The sequence below is a fragment of the Falco biarmicus genome, chromosome 15 (assembly GCF_023638135.1).
Source record: "Falco biarmicus isolate bFalBia1 chromosome 15, bFalBia1.pri, whole genome shotgun sequence".
Taxonomy (NCBI): Eukaryota; Metazoa; Chordata; class Aves; order Falconiformes; family Falconidae; genus Falco; species Falco biarmicus.
In genome coordinates, this window is record NC_079302.1 from 2,603,357 (window position 1) to 2,621,919 (window position 18,563).

An 18,563-nucleotide genomic window follows, 5' to 3' on the forward strand; every position below is an offset into this window, starting at 1 on the left:
GATAACGCGGAGACGTGGGCCGCCACCATGCCCGACTCGCCAGCCGACGTGAAGACACAGTCCAGGTCCACGCCGCCCAGCATGCCTCCGCCGCCGCCAGCTGTCACCCAGGGAGCCACACGCCATCCCTCCTTCACAGCAAACACCAGTGAGTACTGGGCAGGGATGGGGATGGGGAAGGGATGCCAGGCAGGGAGGCTGCCCAGCTCCGTTCGCCTCCAGGTCACACGCTGCACCCGGGACCAGCAGCGTCCTCAGACCCTGGCACGGTGCTCGGTGCTGGCTGTGCTGTGGGGTGCCATTACCCAGCCTTGCGCTGGAGAAGGTCTTTGGGCTGCACATCCCAAAGCCCCAGCTCATGCATGTGGCTGCAGGCAGCACCATGGCACTGCCCGTCACCAGCAGTGCCCTGCAAGGTGCTTGGGGATGGGGACATCCTGGTCTCCTGCCACACGGTCACTGAACAGTGGCACAGAGCAGTGCGTGGCCCCAGGTGCTCTCACCCGCAGCAAGGCGACTGGAGGATGCTGTGGGCTGGGGGAGTCCCCGCGAGTCAGAGCTGGCCCCGTTGCAGGTCTTGGGCATGTGGGGACCCAGCTGCCCATGCGTGTGGCATGCAGCTGTGGCAGGGCGGTGTCACAGCCAGCTGCTGTGGCAGGGACCTCCTTCCCCAGCCCAGGCCATGGTGCTGATGGCATCAGAGGACTCGGTGGGGACTCGAGGTCTGAGTCCTCAGCCTCTGTAGCATCACTGAACTGGGGGAGCCCCAACATGCTGGCTGCACCAGTGGCACATGGGCTCACTCCACACCTGCAGGGCTTGCACCAGGTATCGGTCCCTGTGCTGGTGTCACCGACGTGGCACATGGCCAGGCAAGGCACACGCGGGGCAGGGGCCAAGGCTGGTCTCCCCAGCAGGAGTGGCAGCGGCCATTGTGAGCGGTGGCTCCAGCTCCGCCGAGATGTATCCCAGTCAGGCACATGTGCGTGCAAGGATTCTGCTCGGAGCTGCGTCTTGCTTAGAAGCCCCAGCAGGGAAGAAAACACCTCTGAAACAGCCCCCCAGCAGCGGCGCTCCCTGCGGCAGCCCTGCCACCCTCCTGGCCAGGTGCTCTCGAAGCAGAAAGCAGCTCGTGCAGGGCTGCGCGTTAGGGGTTCTGTTTTCTAATCCGAACCCTGCGGCAGATGTGGCATCCTGGGTTCAGCTCGGTGCAGGACACGGGGCTGGGGGTGCAGGCAGCCCCTCTGCTGCGGCTCGGCCCTGAGCACAACGGTGTTTTGGTTGGTTTTGTTCTCGGGGAAGTGTCGTGAAGCTCCCCCTGTGCCGGGGCTGTGCAGGGGTGGCCCCAAAACGTGGGGAGCGCGTTAGGCAGCCGAGCAGCCCCTGATCTCTCCATCTGGCTGCAGTGGGATGCAGGGACCTGGCTCCATCCCCAGCACACCTGGGTGCAGGCAACTTTGCCCGTGGCACACGTGCCCCCACCGTGCCCACCGTCAAGGAGTGTTTCCTGCAGGGACCCCCGGCTGAGAGCTGCCCCCTCTGCTCTCTCATCATAGCGTGTTTTATTTTGCTTGCAGATCGAGACGCTGGCCCTCCGACGTTTCTGCCTCGCGGCCGTTTTCATGGTTGCTTGAAATGGTCGATGGTCTGTCTTTGTAAGTAAAATGAAGCATCCGCTCTCATGAGAGACCCGAGCCGCAGCCACAGCCCCCCCAGCAGGCACAGGGTCCGGCGGGGGGCACGGTACCGCCGGGGGGGAGCTTGGGCAGGGTGTGCTCCCCCGTGCCAGCCCCTCGCCCTGCCCCAGCAGGTCACGGGCATGTGAACCCCGGCCCCGGCTGAGGGACATGTGTGGCGTCTAACTTAGTAACACACCTGTCGCGGGAATAAAAGCAGTTGTGGCTGCTGGGTTATTTTCGGCACCTCTTTAGCGGGCGGCTGATACTGCCCAGCCGTAGAGCGAGCGGGAGCCTGCCCAGGCAGGCAGGGCAGGCAAGGCGGCACAGGCACCGCAAGGTTAGTGCGATCCCAGGAGCCGGGTGCCCGGTGCGCCGCGGGGAGAGGCGCGGTGCATGCCCGGGTGCCGTGGAGCAGCGTGCGGTCGGGAGATGGGGTGATGCGTGCCGTGCCCGTGCTGGCTGCCGAAAGGTCCCTGCACTCGCATGCTCTGCACAGAGGGCTGGCGCAGGAGCGAGGGGCCTGCTGTGCCACCCGTTGGCACCACCAGGTGTCCCCGCCTTGGGTCCCCTGGCATGGGGTGTTCCAGGCAGCTCCTGTCCCCCCCGCCTGGGCAGCGGGGCCTGAGGTGCCAGCGTGCTGCAGGCCAGGCTGAGCTCCATGGGAAATGGCTCGTGGCTTCTCCCTGGGGGGTGCTGAGCAGCTCCCAGAGGGGCAGGATGGAGTCCCGTATCTTGGCTACCTTGAGCACTGGGGAGCAGGATCAGGCCCTCGCTGCGCTGGGGCATGCACTGCATCCCATCCCTCCCTACAGCCCCTCACAGCACCGGGGACCAGTCCAGGGTGTGGCCCCAGAGATGCAGCAGTATCCTGAAGCCTCCTGGGGGATGCCAGCCCTGCAGTACCCACCAGGATGCTCCGGTCCCCACATCCCAGCCTTGTCCCCACAGTGCCAGGGCACAGCCGCCCGCTCTGACCTCCCATCCCTTCTCTCCCTGCAGTGATGAACGGGAGCAGCCACTCACCAACTGCCATCAATGGGGCCCCGTCCACCCCCAATGGGTTCAGCAACGGGCCAGCCACCTCCTCCACTGCCTCCCTCTCCACCCACCAGCTCCCACCGGCCTGTGGAGCCCGCCAGCTCTCCAAGCTCAAGCGCTTCCTCACCACGCTGCAGCAGTTTGGCAATGACATCTCTCCCGAGATCGGGGAGCGGGTGCGCACCCTCGTCCTGGGGCTTGTGGTACGTGTGCCAGGTGCAGGCATTGGGCTGGGGGAGTGATGCACCATCCGGGGATCCTGCACTGTCCTCTTGGGGTGGAGATGCTGCTGGAAAAATGGGAGCTGATTTTCCAGTGTCTCCTGGGATCTGCACAGCATGGTGCAGGGTTGGGTCTTGGCTGCAGGCGTCGCCAGCAAAGCCTTGAGCATGGTTTTCCCTCGAGCATGGCAGAGGAGCCTAGATGGGGGAGAAGTAATAAAGCATCCCCTTGGGCATGCAGGGCAGGCGGGGGGCTGCTCCACGGCTCAGCTGGCAGTGCTGAGCCTGGGCTGTCCCTGCAGAACTCTACGCTCACCATTGAGGAGTTTCACGCCAAGCTCCAGGAGGCCACCAACTTCCCGCTGCGACCCTTCGTCATCCCCTTCCTCAAGGTGGGTGTCCCAGCGCGGGCGCTGCGGGGATGTTGGCGTTAGCATCAGCGTTGCCAGCAAAGGGGGATCAGGGGGTGGCTTTGGGGCTGGGGCTGGCAGCTGCCTGTGGGGCTGCCCATGTCTCCCCAAGCACGCGTGTGTGTCCCCGGCACACCCAGCTCCTTGCACGTGTAGAGTCACATGAGGCCGGGGCTGTTTGCAATAAAGCAAAGAGTTCAGCCCAGCTGGTAACCATTTGCAATTCATTAAAAATCCCCCTTTTTTTATTTGCCTTTTAATTTCGCTCTGACTCTGCACTGTCACCCCGCTCTGGAGGGATTTGCCGGCTGCTGGCACGCCTGGCAGCACCAGCACTGCCGGCAGATGTTGAAGCCCAGTGTCGCCTGTCCCTCGTTAGGAGAGGAATAACGAAAAAGTGCAAAAAAAGCCCCTTTTCTCTGCATCCCCAGCCTCCTGGAGCAGAGGTCCGTGCTCGCCACAGGAATCTGCCTGCAAAGCTGCCAGAGAGGTTTGCTCCTGGCAGGGGATGGCAGAGACAAAACATGGCCAGGCTGAGCCGGGAGGGACAGCAGAGCCCCCATGCCCTCCTGCTTGGGTTTGGGGTCTGCAGGAGCAGCGGGATGGTGCATCCCCAGGTGCTGGTGGCCCTGTGGATTGGGGCGGGCTGGGAGCCATCCCTGCTGTCCCACGGCCAAGCGCGCGGCGGCCCAGCCGGCCGCCCTGGCACCCCGCTCCCAGCTGTTCCCACCGTGGGCTCCAGATGTTTCTCATTATCCTAACTGCAACCAGCCGGGCTCGGCATGCTTCCCAGACTTGGGGGCTTGCTTGTTTTTGTGGGGTTGGTCCCTGGCTGGGGAAGGGGAGGGTCCAGCTCTGCTCACTGCAGCACGCATCTCCGGCTTCGGCGCTAACGTGTCCGACAGATGGGAGTCTGGCTGCGGATCAGCTGCCTAAAGAGAAACCCAGAGCTGGCAGCCAGAGCGCCTGGGCAGAAAGGGGTCTCTGCTGCTTAATTCTTGCTGCTCTGCATGCTCCTAGGGCTGCGGTGCCAGGGCAGATGCAGCAGGTGGGTGCCTGGGGAGTTTGCAACCGGTCCTTGTGCCTTGTGGGTGGCAGATGGGCTGGGGGCTCCCCGGGCCGGGGCATCAGGTCCCCAGGGTGAGAGCCCTGGGGACAGGGTGGCACATGTGGCTGACCTGGCTGGGGTATGATGCTCTGCAGCCTCTGCCAGGATGCACGGGGGGCTCAGTTGAATCTGTGCCCGTGCCAGCACATGGCTGAACCCTGTGGGGGGCCACATGTGTCCCCCCCGGCAGCCCAGCTGACCTGGGCACGCTGCAATGAGTGGGGTCCCAAGGATGTCCCCCTGGGGAAGATGAGCAGGACCCCAAAGGGAAGGGTGCCCAAAGGCACCTCCTGCTCACAGTTGGCTGGGGACAATGCTGGGGGGGCTGTGCTTGGGTGCTGGGCTTTGCAGGGTGCTCTGAGCCACTGGGTGCTGGGCTGGGGGGGTCTGCAGGGCTGCAGACTGGACTCTCCTTCCCCTCTCAGGCCAACCTGCCACTGCTGCAGCGGGAGCTGCTGCACTGTGCCCGCATGGCCAAGCAGACCCCGGCCCAGTACCTGGCCCAGCACGAGCAACTGCTGCTGGACGCCAACGCCTCCTCTCCCATCGACTCCTCCGAGCTGCTTCTGGAGGTGGGCGAGAGCGGCAAGAGGAGGACGCCAGACAGGTGCAAGCCGGGGGGATGCGCAGGGTATTTTTTCAGGGATGCATCCCTGTCATCCCCACTGGGGCAGCGGGCACCAGTGTCCAGTGGGGACCAACCTCCTCTCCTCCACCCAGGACCAAAGAGAACGGTTTGGACCGAGACCCTCTGCACCCTGAGCACCTCAGCAAGCGGCCGTGCACCATGAGCCCGGCGCAGCGCTACAGCCCCAGCAACGGGCTGAGCCACCCACCCAACGGGCTGGGGCACCCCCCCGCCGCTCCCCCCCTGCCCCAGCACTACCGCCTGGAGGACATGGCCATGGCGCACCACTACCGTGACACCTACCGTCACCCCGACCCCCGGGAGCTCCGTGAGCGCCAGCGGCCTGCCGGTGAGTGGTGGCATCCCTGGTGTGCCAGGGTTCGGGGGGGTGGGCAGGGGATTGGGGTGCCCCTCCCGTGCAGAGAGAGGGGCGCTGTGGGGGGCTGACCCCTGCCCTGCGCTTGCCTTGCAGCGGTGCACGGGACGCGGCAGGAGGAGGTGATCGACCACCGTCTCACCGACCGGGAGTGGGCAGAGGAGTGGAAACACCTCAACAACGTACGTTGTAACCCTCCTCCAGCCTTTGCTCTCCATCCCCACCGTGTCCCCCAAGGGCGTTTCTCCCAAGCATCCTCTGCTCCCCCTAGCCAAAGTGGTACACCAGCCCTGGCACAGCCTGGCATAGCCCAAATCCCCACCACAGCACCAGGCACTGCAGCCCCCCAGCTGCTTGCAGCAGAGACCCTCCCCCCCTGACTTGTTGCCCCCCCGCAGCTGCTGAACTGCATCATGGACATGGTGGAGAAGACACGCCGGTCGCTGACGGTACTGCGGCGGTGCCAGGAGGCCGACCGCGAGGAGCTCAACCACTGGATCCGGCGCTACAGTGACGCCGAGGACATGAAGAAAGGCAGCCCCCCCTCTGCCCGCCCCCACAACAGCTCCTCCGCCTCCGAGGCACCCCAGTTAGGTATTGAGCCCCGGGGCTGCGGGGTGCATTCAGGGGGCTGCGCCCCTCTCCAGGGTGCCCGTGCTGTTCCCCCGGGGGTCCAGTGCTGCCGGCGGGTGGGTTTGAAGAGGATCGCATCTCCTAACGGCGTCACCCCCTCTCCTTCGCAGACACTCACCGGGAGTTCGCGCCGCGGCCTCTCTCCGGGTACATGCCAGAGGAGATCTGGAGGAAGGCTGGTGAGTGTGGGGCAGACACCAGCACCCATCAGTGTCTGAGCTGGCAGGGTCTCTGCCCCTGCCCTCCCCGTACCGCGTCGGGGTCCCTGTGGCACTGGAGGGGCTCAGGGTGTGCTTGCAGCAGGGGGAGGATGCTCGCAGCCCTCCCAGGGTGCTGCTGCAGCGGGGGATGCACGCAACCGGGGCTGGGGTGCTGGGACACCCTGTGCCATGCTCAGCTGCCTTCCTTCCAGAAGAAGCTGTGAACGAGGTGAAGCGTCAGGCTATGTCCGAGCTGCAGAAGGCCGTGTCGGACGCCGAGCGGAAAGCCCACGAGCTGATCACGACAGAGCGAGCCAAGATGGAGCGAGCCCTGGCTGAGGCCAAGCGCCAGGCTTCGGAGGATGCCCTGACTGTCATCAATCAGCAGGAGGACTCAAGCGAGGTGGGGGCCGGCAGGATCAAGCCGAGGGGGGTGGGGGGGGGCGGCGGTGGGGTGGGGCAGGGTTGGTGACAGCACGGGTGTTTGGGACCTGCTCCTTTTGCAATCAAGTTTGCAGCATCTGTGCATGCAAGCATGGATACCAGCAGGGGCTGCGGCCACACCACGGGTTGGGAAGAAGAGATTTCTTGCACCAAGCTGGGGATGGAGTGTGCAGTCCAGGATGGGGATGCACAATCCAGGAAGATGTACATGGTCTGGGATGGGGATGCATGGTCCAGGATGGAGTATAGTCAAGGATGGAGTGTGTGGTCCAGGATGGAGGGACAGTCAGGGATGGGGTGCATGGTTGAGGGTGAGGATGCACGGTCCAGAGTGATGTGCATGGTCCAGGATGGAGGAGTATGGTCCAGGATGGAGGAGCATAGTCAGGGATGGAGTGCATGGTCCAGGATGGAGGGACACAGTCTGGGAGGGAAGTGCATGGTCCAGGGTGGGGATGCACAGTCCAGGATTATGTGCATGGTCTGGGATGTGAGTGCATGGTCCATGATGGGGTGCATGGTCCAGGATAGGGATGTATGCTCCAGGATGGGGGAGCATGGTTCAGGGTGGGGGAGCACCATCTGGGATGGGGATGCGTGGTCCAGGATAGGGGTGCACGATCTGGGCATGAGAGTGCCTGGTCCGAGATGGGGGTGCACAAGCTGGGGCTGAGGTTTGGCTTCACATCCCCACAGAGCTGCTGGAACTGCGGGCGCAAAGCGAGCGAGACCTGCAGTGGCTGCAACACTGCCCGCTACTGCGGCTCCTTCTGCCAGCACAAGGATTGGGAGAAGCACCACCACGTCTGCGGGCAGACTCTGCAAGGGCTGCCAGCCCCCAGCGCCCCTGCTGCCGGCGTGGGGCTGCCGCCAGGGCCGGGGCAGCCCGATGGGGTGGCCACCATCGCCAGCAGCCCCAGCGAGACGGGCTCGGTGGCCGCTTCCCGCGCCGGCACGCCAGCTACCCCGGCACCGCTGGAGAGCACGTCCCGCTGAGCCACCCTCGGACTGCTGCTGCTGCTGCTGCCGCCGCTGCCGCCGCTGCTACCACCACTCTCCAAAAGACATGGACTGCACTCGATGCAATTTCCTCAGCTACCTGACTCGTGTGACCTCCGAAACGACCTCTCTAGCTCTCACAAATAATCCTCACAGATCCTCAAACTGGGCTTTAAGTGGAGTTAAGGCAAATACCGGTCTTCTCTGTTCTCTCTTCAGTCTTTGTTTTGGCTTTTTTTTGGTTGGTTTTCTGTCGGTTGGGGGATTGTGGTTCGGGTGGTTTTTTTGTTGGGTTTTTTGGGGTTTTTGTTTTCCTCATTTTTCTTTCCGGATGAGGGATTTGGCTGCAGCCTCACCATGCAGTGACGTGGGGAGAGGCCAGCCTGGCCCCGGCCCACATCGGCGCTGCCGAGGGGCTCGATTGCAGGAGGAAAGAAACTTCTTTTCTTCGTCTCTCTCTTCCTTTTTTTTCTTTTTTTTTTTTTTTTGTAAAAAAAAAAATAAAGAAAATAAAAAAGAAAACGTCGGACTCTTTGGCTTTAAGTAAGAAATTGTAAAAAAGGAAAAAAAAAGTAAAAAAAAAAAAGAAAAATCCAAAAACCAGACGACGCCAAGTCAAGCCGCGTGACGGACGCTCACCTGTAACTACCTTGCTAGCTAGCCAAGAACAGACCAGACTCACCTCTGCTCCAAAGGAAATCCAAAACCAAGGAAGATCCAAACATCTCTCCACTGCCAAAGTTCGTTTCGTTCTGTTGTCGCTTCCTTCCCCTCCCCACAAGGATGGATGGACGTGCCCCTGGGGCTTTAAAGAGTTTCTATTAAAATAAAGCAAAAAAAGGGTGTTTTTTTTAAAAGCAAGCCCCTGCAATGTGGGAGGGGGAGATGGTGGCTGGGAACCGCCCGGGTGGGCGCAGCTGGAGCCGGCACATCTCTACCTCTGCCCGCTGCTGCCCTGGAAAAAGAATAAAAAAAGAGATGAAAAGACTGATTTTTGGTTTTCTCCCTTCCCGAAGCCGTCGGGGGCTGCCTGTGGCCGGACCCCCCAGCCCCCCGCTGCCAGGCTGCTCCCACACCCCACGTCGGATTTATTTTGCAAGGATTTTTTAAGAGGAAAAAGGAAAGGAAAGGAAAGTGAGTGCAACCTCCTTCCTGGCCGAGGAGGCAGCCAAGGACAATGTTGATTATTTTGTATTTCTTGCATCATTGTACAAAGCGCAGAGGACGGGAGTGCAATACGGAAAGTCCCCCGGCTCCGAGAGGAGGGAAGCCCCATGTGGGGCAGGAGTGCTGTACGCTAATGTGAATGTAAATAGTGTTTTGCAGAGGTCCAAAAAAATAATAATAATAATAGTGATAATAATAAGAGACATTTGCCAAATAAAAGATGATGAGAACCTGCTGGAGGCTGTGGCATGGGGGAGCGAGGCTGGCCAGAGGCAAACAGAAGTCGTGTGCTCGATAGGAGCTGTAGTTTTTTCCGCATTTGCAAAAACCATCCTGTGTGTTTTCTGTAGGGGAGGAAGAGGAGGGAAGGGCTTGGGGCTGGGTCGGTTTTGTTGCCAGTCACCCAGGGGCCCGGCTGCTGGTGCTGCCTTCACGGCTGCCTCCTGCATAGGCTGTGCCATGCTGTGCCGTGCCGCGCTGCAGCAGGGCTTGGGGCATGGGGCACCCCTAGGTGACATTACTGGCCCTGTGCCACCAGCACCAAGCCCTGCTGTAGGTTTCTGTGCACCCCAAGATCTTGATGCATTCCCCCAGGGGTGGGTTTGTGCAAACTGAGACCTTGGTGCATCCCCCGGGATGTTTCTGAGCACCCCGAGACCTCGGTGCATCCCTGGAGAAGGGTTCTGTGCACCCTGAGACCTTGGTGCATCCTCCCGGGGGGGTTCTGTGCATCCTGAGGCTGGGAGCTTTGCCAGGTGCCCCTGGAGTGACTGCTCACTTTATTTATGGTGTGACATATGTAATATTGTCTATTTTTCTTACGTTTCCTGAGAAGAGGTAATATATAAGAGTATTGCAGATGCACCTGCTGCGGGGCCGCCTGCTCTCCCAGGTGTCCATCCTGTCCCTGCCCTTCCCACCATGCGTGTCCCTGCGTGTCCCCACGTGCCCCCAGCCCTGCTCCACGCCGGGGCTCTGCCTCTACCTCCGCCTCGCCGGGAAACCGCGGACGAGAGCATTTCTACAGAGACTGCTCTTGCATCCACTCCCTTCTGCTTTGCTTTTTTTTTTTTTTTTCATTATTATTTTCTTCTTGCTTTTTTTTTTTAATAATAAAAATACCCTACAGAACCTTGCATTGAAACCAAAAGCCGAGGGAGGGAGGGGACAGGCGGCACGGCGCTAGCAGACGTCCAAACCAGAACGACAGCTTTAAAGTGTAATATTTCCCAAAAAATTAGTGATGTGGGGAGGACGGCAGCGGCGGTGTGGCCGCGGGGCTGGAGTGATGCGGACGTGGAGAAAGCTGTGGTGGCTGGGTGCTTCCACGGGGTTTTGCTCCAAAATGGTGTTGGGACATGCGGGGGGGCCAGGGGACACATGCCCTGTGCCATGCCTGCGTCACATCCTTTGGTGGCTTTGTGGCATCTGGGAGGTGGCAGACGGATGAGCCGTGTGGTGCCGGCACAGCCTGGCTGGCGGTTAGGAACACCCTGGAGGCTGTGGGGCAGCTTGGGGACACAGGGTGCCAGGGTGACCGGGCATGGTCCTCTGCCAGACTGGGTCCCTGTGGCCACCCACAGCTCCCCTTCTTGGGTCTCCTCCCTGCCATCGCAGCTGGGGCTGGGGGACGGTGTTGGCGGTGTGGGGACAGCCTGCCCAAGGTCCCAGTGCAAGCAGAGCTAGGGCTCTGGGTGCTGGGTGCTGAGTGTGGCACCAGGCTGGAAGAATTGGCAAGAGAGATGTGGCTCTTTTCTGGCACTGAGTGTGGCACTGGAGCCCCATCCCCAGCAGGCGAGGGACTCTCCAACTCCTTACTCACATTCCCAACCCAAATTCCCAGCTGAAACCAAAGTGCCACATCCCTGGCGAGGCTGGACGCCCTGGAGCAGGGGTCCCTCACCTGCCTGGGCTTTGCTCCATCACTGCCGGAGTCCCCCACAACCCCCCCACAGCCTCTCCTCACCCTCCTCCTCCACGTCCCCCTTCTCCTCAGGGTGCCTCTCTGGATTCCCGTGGGTTTGAGGTCAGGGACAAGACACCGTCTTGTTCCCAGGTCCCAGGGACTGTGCTGAAGTGTCCCAGCCATGGTGGCAGCTCCTGGGGCTCCTCTGATGCCACCAAACACCATGGCCCTGGGAACAAGGTGTTGTGCCGCTGGCCCCTATCGGTCACGGCTGCGTGGGCAGCACCAGTTCCCTGGTCCTGGGGTGCAGGGCTGAGCCCTGCCCACGTCACCCTGCCAGCCCTGGGGACAGGGATACTGGAGTACCGGGGTCCCTGGGGGGCTGGAAACCAGCACTCCCAGCCAGGAGCAGGCAGGCACAGCGGCAGCCTGTCCTGCCCCACCACGTGGGTTTTGGGGGCCAGCCCAGAGAGACGAGGTGGTAGGACTTTCCTTCGGCATGCTGTCCCCCCCCTTGCTGTTCCCCGCTTTCTCTAAGTGTACTGTATGTTTGACCTGTGAAAGATGTAAACTTTATGATTCAGGTTATGTCTGTTCTTAACTCTGTATCTGTGTAATAAAGACAATTTAATATCAGCCGGTGACTCCATAGTCTGGGCTTGTGCTGGGTGCCCTCATGCCCCTCTCCAGGCAGCACCCTGCACCCCGCAGCCTAGTGGGGGGCATTATAATCCGGGGGGGCTGTGGAGTCATTATAGCCCCGGGGTCAGTGGTTGCACCGCGTCTGGCTCTGAGGAGTGGTGTCCACAGCGGGGGGGGACTCAGGGTTGTCCCCAGGGAACCCAACGGGATCTTCCCTCCCTGCTGCAGATGCTGCTGCCCCTATGCCAGAGCTGGCTGCGGTCCCCAGCACCACCATGGGGGTCGATGGACAAGGAGGGCCGGGGGGAGTCCCCGAACCCAGGTGGGGGCAATGCCGTGCCCCTGCGCGGCCACGCGTGTGCTCCCCGGGTGCACACGCGTGTCCGCTGCCGCCCCCGGGACTCGAACCTGTAACCCCCTGGCTCACGGCTGGTCAGGGCCGCCTCCCCCGCCCTGCAGGCACAGGGCGGGGCCTGGCGCCGCGCCCTGCCTTGATTGGCCGCTGATGTCTGAAAGCGGCGCGCCGGCGGGAAACGCGCACGTGGTGGGGGGAGACCGGCACGCGGCGCCGCCGCTCAGCTGGTCCCGCCGGCTCCGCGGAGGCAGCGCAGCATGGCCGGGGACCGGGCGAGGTGGGCCGGGGACAGGGCCCAGCCCGGGGACAGGGCCCAGCCCGGGGACAGGCGCAGAGGCTCCCGGGGCTGGAGCGGGGTCAGCAGCTTACTCGCGGGGGTGGGGCGGGGGTGGGGAGGAGGAGGTTGTCCCTCTGTGGGCTCAAACCAAGAGCCCCGGGGTGGAGGGGTGCAGCGGTGAGGCAGGGCTCCCTGCTGCTCCTGCTGTGCAGCCTGGCTGCCCTGCTGCTGGGGCACGTCTTGCCCCCTCTTCCACTTCCCTGCTAGCAGGCTGTGATGCTTGTGCTTGGGGGTTTTTTTTCCACCCAAGGGAAGCTGCTTCCAGATCCCCTCTACAGCCCCCCTGGATTGTTAGCAAGCAGCTCAGTATGAGCTGGAGACCTTTCAGTAGCCCTTGCTCCTGCAGTTGTGGGCTCTTGCTGCAAGCCTGCCTGCAGCATCGAGAGCAAACGGCTGCAGTGGCACCTGTTCATCCTTCTGCTGGGAGCACCCTTAGAGCCTTTGCCTGGTTGCTGTTCTGCTTTAGGTTCTATGTTAAATGGCTGATTGTTTGTTTGTTAAATGACTTTTTTCCCCTGATCCTCCCCAGTTCTCTTTTCCTGGATGCTTCAGAGACCTGCTGGCAGGACCCACCATCTCTGGCAGCAGTGGAGGTGTCCTGGGACGTGACAGAGATGGCAGCTCTGCAGAAAGCTGCAGATGGTGACTCGGACTCCCCCCTGGAGGGGGACAGCGCGGAAGAGCTGGCTGTGCAGGACCCAGTGAGTGCCCGGCAGAATGTGGAATCTGTTTTCTCTGTTTCTCCAAGGAAACAGAAAACCTTCTACACCTCTCTTCAAGGCTTCCAAAAATTAAGAATAATCTTGGGCACCTGATGTTAAAATCCATGAGCTGAGAAGCTGGAAGTAGAGTTGTTGCTCTCCTGCTGCCTAGCTTTTGCTGCTGAGATGTCTTCCTGGCTGAGCAAAAGTAAATGGCTCGTGTTTGTCACCAGCTTAAATCTCTGGTTCCTGCTGGCAGCTGTGGTGCTTCTGGGGCACCTCTGCTGCAGCACGTGCCGCTGTGCAAGCAAGCATGTGAAAGGAAATATTTGCCTGTTTGTTTTTCTCCCTAGTGAAGCTGGGAGCTGAAGTCCCTGTTTGTGGGACAGGCTGTTGTCCCCAGCACCCAGCCCACCCTTGTCCCAGCCTGGGAGGGCGCTGCTGGTGGAGCTGTGTGCTGTGCAGCACTGCAGTGACCCAGGCCAGGGTGAGGAGTGGGGTCAGGGCATCCCAGCTTCGTGTGCTGCTGACACAGGTCTTGGTTTGGGTTGCAGGAGCTGGAGGCCATCAAAGCCAGAGTGCGGGAGATGGAGAAAGAGGATGAGAGGCTGAAGGAGTTGCAGATGAAAGCTGAAAGCCGCTTCATCATGAGCGCAGAGGCAGGTATGGGCAGTCCCTGGGTGTTGCTGTGTCCCCCCAGGGACACTCCTGGGGCATGGGGGTGGCAACTGGAGCTGGAGCAGCCTGGGGCTGGACACATAAGGTGGGTGAGGGATGGGGCTCCCAGGCATGGAATGGTGCTAATGCAGGATATACCCGCTTCCCTGGTAGTGTACAGGCTAAGATGCAGTAAATTGATTAAATTTAATTCAGTTAAGTAATTGAGTTTAGCACCAATAGCCCCAGTAGAGTATTCACCCTGCGGGGGGGTTCTGTGAAGAGAAAGGGAGCTAGGGGATGGAGGAGGAGAGAGCAGTGTGGGGATTTGGGTATGCCCAGATGTGATGTGGGATCTGAAGAGCTACGCAGTGTGTCAGCTTGGTGGTGGCAACGTTGGTAGCAGACCTGCATGCACAGACATCACTCTGGCAGAGGGCTCCTGCAACTGCATGGTAAAGCAGCCCTTGTCTCTGCAGGTCCCTTCCTAAAGGCAACTGAGGAAAAGATGGAGGTTGACCAGCGTTCCATCTACGTGGGCAACGTAAGTGGGAGACCCTGGAGCAGAGCCTCTCTTGCTGCTCTTTGTCCAGCTGGACATCTGTCCTAGATCCCTAGCGCGGGGGCCCATCCACTCCCACCAAAGGCTGGCTGGTCCCATCCTGAACTGTTCTCTGCCTAGCCCAGACTGGGAATGTGGCTCAGCATCTGCCTGTGATTCTTAGCCACTTGCAGATGATCTGTTGCAAGTGTCAGCTCCCCAAAATACCCCTCTGGAAGCTGCAGGTTGTGCAGTGTTGCTTGTTCTCTCAAAGCAGGGGCAGCTTTAGAGTCCATGGAGTCTCATAGATTTGGGTTTCCAGGCTGGAGCATTCAGCTGGAAGGGTCTCCTGAACTCAGGAGGTGGTGAAGCTGTGGTGGCAAGGTGTGAGTGGGGTCAGCCAGGCCCTTTGCCTCCTGTGATGGTGTGTGAATGCAGACCCACAGGCCAGGGGGTGCTGGCTGGAGGGGCCGGGGCTATCGTTGCAGGTGGATTACGGGGGCACAGCAGAAGAGCTGGAATCTCACTTCAACAGCTGTGGGCAGATCAACCGAGTGACCATCCTCTGCGACAAGTTCTCAGGGCATCCCAAAGGGTCGGTGCTGTGTGCAGGGGCCGGAGCTGGGGTCTCAAGGGTGCTGCCCTGTGCTCCCCAGCCTTTAGGAGCAGTGGGGTGTCCCTGGGGCTCTGCTCACCCTGTCCCTTGCAGGTACGCCTACATCGAGTTTGAAGAGAAGAGCTCTGTGAGGGCTGCGGTGGAGCTGGATGAGAGCGTGTTCAGAGGCCGTATTATTAAGGTAAGAGCTGGATGAGGCCCTGGGGTGCTGCACCCATCCTTCCCAGCCCCATGTGTGTGGGACTGTGCTGAATCCCAGTGCTGGCTGAGCCACCCACTGCCTTGCAGGTGCTGCCCAAGAGGACCAACATGCCAGGCATCAGTACCACCGACCGTGGGGGCTACCGGGGCTGCTTCCAAGCCCGGGGAGGGCTGGCCCAACAGGGAGGCTACTACAGAGGGCAGCACCCAAGGGTGCGAGGGAGGATGTACAGGTGAGTGGCTGGGCAGGGGTGAGTCTGGCATATTTGGATCAAGATCCCTGTGGAGCAGAGTGTCCCCAGGATGATGATACCTGCCCCTTACTCTGGCTGTGCTCAGCTTCTCGGCTTTGCACCCCCCACCCTGGCATGGGCAGGAGGAGGGAGAAAGGGCCCTGGCAGGAATATCCTCCTGGAGACCAGTGCTAGAAATGTCTCCTGCGCATCACGTGCTGTTAGCATCACCCCGGTGTCTGTAGGGTTGGCAGGAGCCTGGTGGCTGGCCTGGATGGGACACTGGCATCTTGGGGGGGGGGGGGGGGGGCTGTGGACAGCTGGGAGGGGGAAGAACTGAAGTGAGCAGCCAGCAATGGTGTGGCAGCTGCATCCACACTGCTGTCCCGGCATCCCTCGCATCCCCAGCACAGGCCTGGAGCTGTTCTCCACACACCTCCTGCTGCTCGTGCATCTGTGAGCTTGCTGTGGATTAGCTTCAATGATGCCCCAGCCCCTTCGGCACTGGTGGCGAGGAAGCGGGGAAAGAGCTTTGGAAGTGAAAGAAACACGTGGAAATGTGCTGGTGTCCCTGCAGGGATTTGGGGAGTGGTTGGGTGGGCATTGCATTCTCAGCCTGACCAGTCCCAGAGCCTGGCTTTGGGGCTCCCTGTCTTTGGGGGTTCAGTCTAGGTTGGCTGGGGCAGGAGGGTGAATCCCAGCTCTTGGAGGGGTGATGGAGCAGGTAGCTGTGCTTTTTGGCACAGCTGATATCTCAGCTGAGCGATGTTCCTGTGCTTTAGGATGCTCTTTTTGTTCCCGTTTAGGGGTCGGGCAAGGCTGCTGCCTTGGTATTTTCCGTACTAGAAAGGACTGGACTGCCCTGGTGATGCCGATGGGACTGAAATGGGGAGACAGGACTGGAGAGACTTAAAAATACGCCTACCCAAGCCAAAAAAAAAAGATTAATTTTAAAAATGCCATCTGCCTGGCTGCAAGGATTACTGGCGAGGCAGCCATGTGCCAGTCTACGGGAGGGAAGACTGGATCCACTCCACCCATCAGCAATCCCAGGAGGGTCTCACCTTCACCTTGCTTAGCGGTTTGAGTTTTCATCAGGAACAGTCTCATCCCCGGCCATGCGAAGGGAAGAGCTCTCCCAGATCACCAGGTCTCATTCTCATCCCATAGCAAAGGGCTGTACCGGAGGGTTTGGCTTGGCTTCTAGATGTCAAAATGCTCTCCACTTCGCTGCGGGGGCGGACCTGTCCTGCTCCACCCATGAAGCACCCTTTGCAAACTGTTTCTACAGGAGCTGCATGCTGCTTTCTCTTGCTCTTAAAGATCCTAAAGGCCTTTCCAAAGACTCTTTTTCTTCTCCAGATCAGCAGAGAAGGTCTTGGGCTGCAGCTCTAGATCTGACTGTTGGGGAGCTTTTCCTTCAACAGCCTTGTGGATTAGTGACCTTCCTCTCAGGAAGAGGATGGAGCCTAATGATCTGGCTTGGATCTGGTTTTTTAGCTCTCTGCTGCTGTTGTGCATCTGACCACTACAGGAGGGAAGAAGCATCCCTTGCTGTTTCTCTGGAAGCCTCTCTGTGGTGGTTAAACAAGACCTGGGTGTCAAAACTCTTTTATTACAAAAGCCATCAACCCTCTTTTCCCTGCTCCTGCTTGTGTTCTAAAGCTCCAAGGGTCAAAGGGTGCTGCCAACTTAGATTTTACTTTCTTTCTTGCAGTAGCACTATTTCAAAATCATCTCCAAATTTAGTCTGAACCGTCTTCTTGACTCCCATCACCTTTCCTCCTCTGGATTCCCATTTGGGGATGGTGTAAGCCCAGCTAGATTAGAGGGTCAGGACCAAAGTGCATCCCAGGAGCTGGGTACTAGGGAACAAGCGCTGCCTGGCACTTCCCCTTCCTGCTGATCGTTGTTTGTGTGAGCTCTGAAACTGCTTTTAGAGGAAAAACTCTGCTAAGAGAGGTAGGCTGTGAACACCAGCAGACTGTTACTGTGTGAAGTTCTGCACTGAAATTGGTTTTATTATATAATTCTCACACTAATCTTTCAGGATCCTTAGTTAGGATTCCTCTAACCCAGATGCAACTGACTCCTAAAGCAGCTTTTCACAGCTCAGGGGGCATTGCCAGGCTAAAAATCCCACTGAATTCTGTGCCCCCCCGCCCCCTTAAGATCACAAGATTATTTTTTTTTCAAGCTTGGGGACTTAACTTTTCATGTTGCATTGATTTTTGCCCTTTGCCCAGTGTGGTCTGTGCTGCTGAGACCGGCCTTGATCTGAGGTACCCTTAGGCCTAGACTACAAAACTGGCTTTTTCTAGGGCTTTAAACTTTCCATTTAGTAGCTTTCTAAATTCTTGAGACTTAATTTTTAATAAAAAATACTTTGGGGTGTTTAGACTGTGTTGTGGAAGAGGAAATGCTAAGCTCCTGTCTCTGGGAGTGAAAAAAAAGTGAAGATTTTTTTATATGAAAATGTTTTGGAATAGCAGTGTACAGCTGTGCCTTGTTTAGATGGTGGGAGAGGCTTGAACACTTTCATCTCCCGTTATTTGACAGGTTGTTGTTGATTAAATGTATTTAAGTTCTGTTTGAGAAAGTATTGTAAATGTCACTTATTTTTAAAATAAACGATCTTGCTGTGTGAACTTCATCTGCAGTGAGATGGTGCTGGCTGTGAGCTGACGCTCTACGCTGACCTGGCTTTCTCCAGGCTTGTATCCTTTGGAGCTGTGCAGCTATTTTTATTTTTAGCTATGTTTTATGTATTTTTAACCAATTGGGTGCTTGAAGCACAGACTGCAGCCTGTGGGGCAGAAGTGGAGTAGAGGTGTATAAAGTACTGAGTAGCTGTTTGGTGCCTATGCCTGCATTACCTCTGCTGAACATGCTGTAGCTGCGCGGCCTCGCAGAGGGCGAGTGTACTGCACAAGTGATGAAGCGGGGATGCCTTTCTAGTTTAGTTTGTGTGTTTTCTGTATAAATACCTGCTATTGATTTGGTAGAACAGTGGGGAGCTGCAGGGGGAGGAGATGCTAATAGAGTTTAGTTTGGGATGAGCCAGGCAGCTGTGCAATCCTAATGTCTTAATCTCTTGGTGTGGATTTATCCCAGCTGCACTACCTGTGCTCCCTGGCCTGGGCTAGAAATAACTGCTTGGTGTGCCCGGCCTGCCTGAATGAGGTGCAAAGTGATAACAGCAAATACTGTTGTGTGGGAGTCATCCAAAGATCTTCCCCAGGAAGGCAAGACCAGTGCAGGGCTTGACTGGGTTGAAGGTGGTGCTCTGAGCCCAGCTGTTTGCCGTCTGCCAGAGCCTTCTCGAGTACGTAAACAGTGGCTGGGGCTGCAGAGAAACCTGGAGCCTTAATTGCGGAGTTTTCTCTTTCCAAGAACTAACGCAGTAAGGGCATACAGGTCTGAGTGCTCCCAGCTAAGGAAAACCAGGCTGAGGAGCCCACTTATGTTTGA

General features: G+C 59.0%; 2 protein-coding genes across 7 annotated transcripts in view; both read left to right on the plus strand.

The window, feature by feature from the left end:
* The window catches only part of CBFA2T3 (CBFA2/RUNX1 partner transcriptional co-repressor 3), a 31,683-nt gene extending 20,238 nt beyond the window's left edge, over positions 1-11,445 (plus strand). For 2 of the 6 annotated variants that reach the window (XM_056360807.1, XM_056360811.1), the window contains exons 2-12: positions 2-148; positions 1,578-1,655; positions 2,679-2,920; positions 3,241-3,330; positions 4,882-5,063; positions 5,177-5,433; positions 5,557-5,642; positions 5,859-6,054; positions 6,204-6,272; positions 6,506-6,696; positions 7,434-11,445. In XM_056360807.1, coding sequence (XP_056216782.1) covers positions 28-148; positions 1,578-1,655; positions 2,679-2,920; positions 3,241-3,330; positions 4,882-5,063; positions 5,177-5,433; positions 5,557-5,642; positions 5,859-6,054; positions 6,204-6,272; positions 6,506-6,696; positions 7,434-7,733 — 1,812 coding nt within the window. In that variant the 5' untranslated portion in view covers positions 2-27 and the 3' untranslated portion in view covers positions 7,734-11,445. Of the gene's footprint in view, position 1; positions 149-1,577; positions 1,656-2,678; positions 2,921-3,240; positions 3,331-4,881; positions 5,064-5,176; positions 5,434-5,555; positions 5,643-5,858; positions 6,055-6,203; positions 6,273-6,505; positions 6,697-7,433 lie in introns of all 6 variants that reach the window. The other 4 variants (XM_056360810.1, XM_056360812.1, XM_056360809.1 and 1 more) reach the window with 3 other exon arrangements.
* A 291-nt stretch (positions 11,446-11,736) lies between these two features.
* Positions 11,737-17,790, plus strand: PABPN1L (PABPN1 like, cytoplasmic). Its single transcript, XM_056361116.1, has 8 exons — positions 11,737-11,861; positions 12,673-12,844; positions 13,399-13,507; positions 13,981-14,045; positions 14,531-14,637; positions 14,752-14,839; positions 14,947-15,092; positions 15,899-17,790. The coding sequence occupies exons 1-8, from the start codon at positions 11,737-11,739 to the stop codon at positions 15,936-15,938; spliced, it is 852 nt and encodes a 283-aa protein (XP_056217091.1). The 3' UTR covers positions 15,939-17,790.
* The last annotated feature ends 773 nt before the right edge of the window (positions 17,791-18,563 follow it).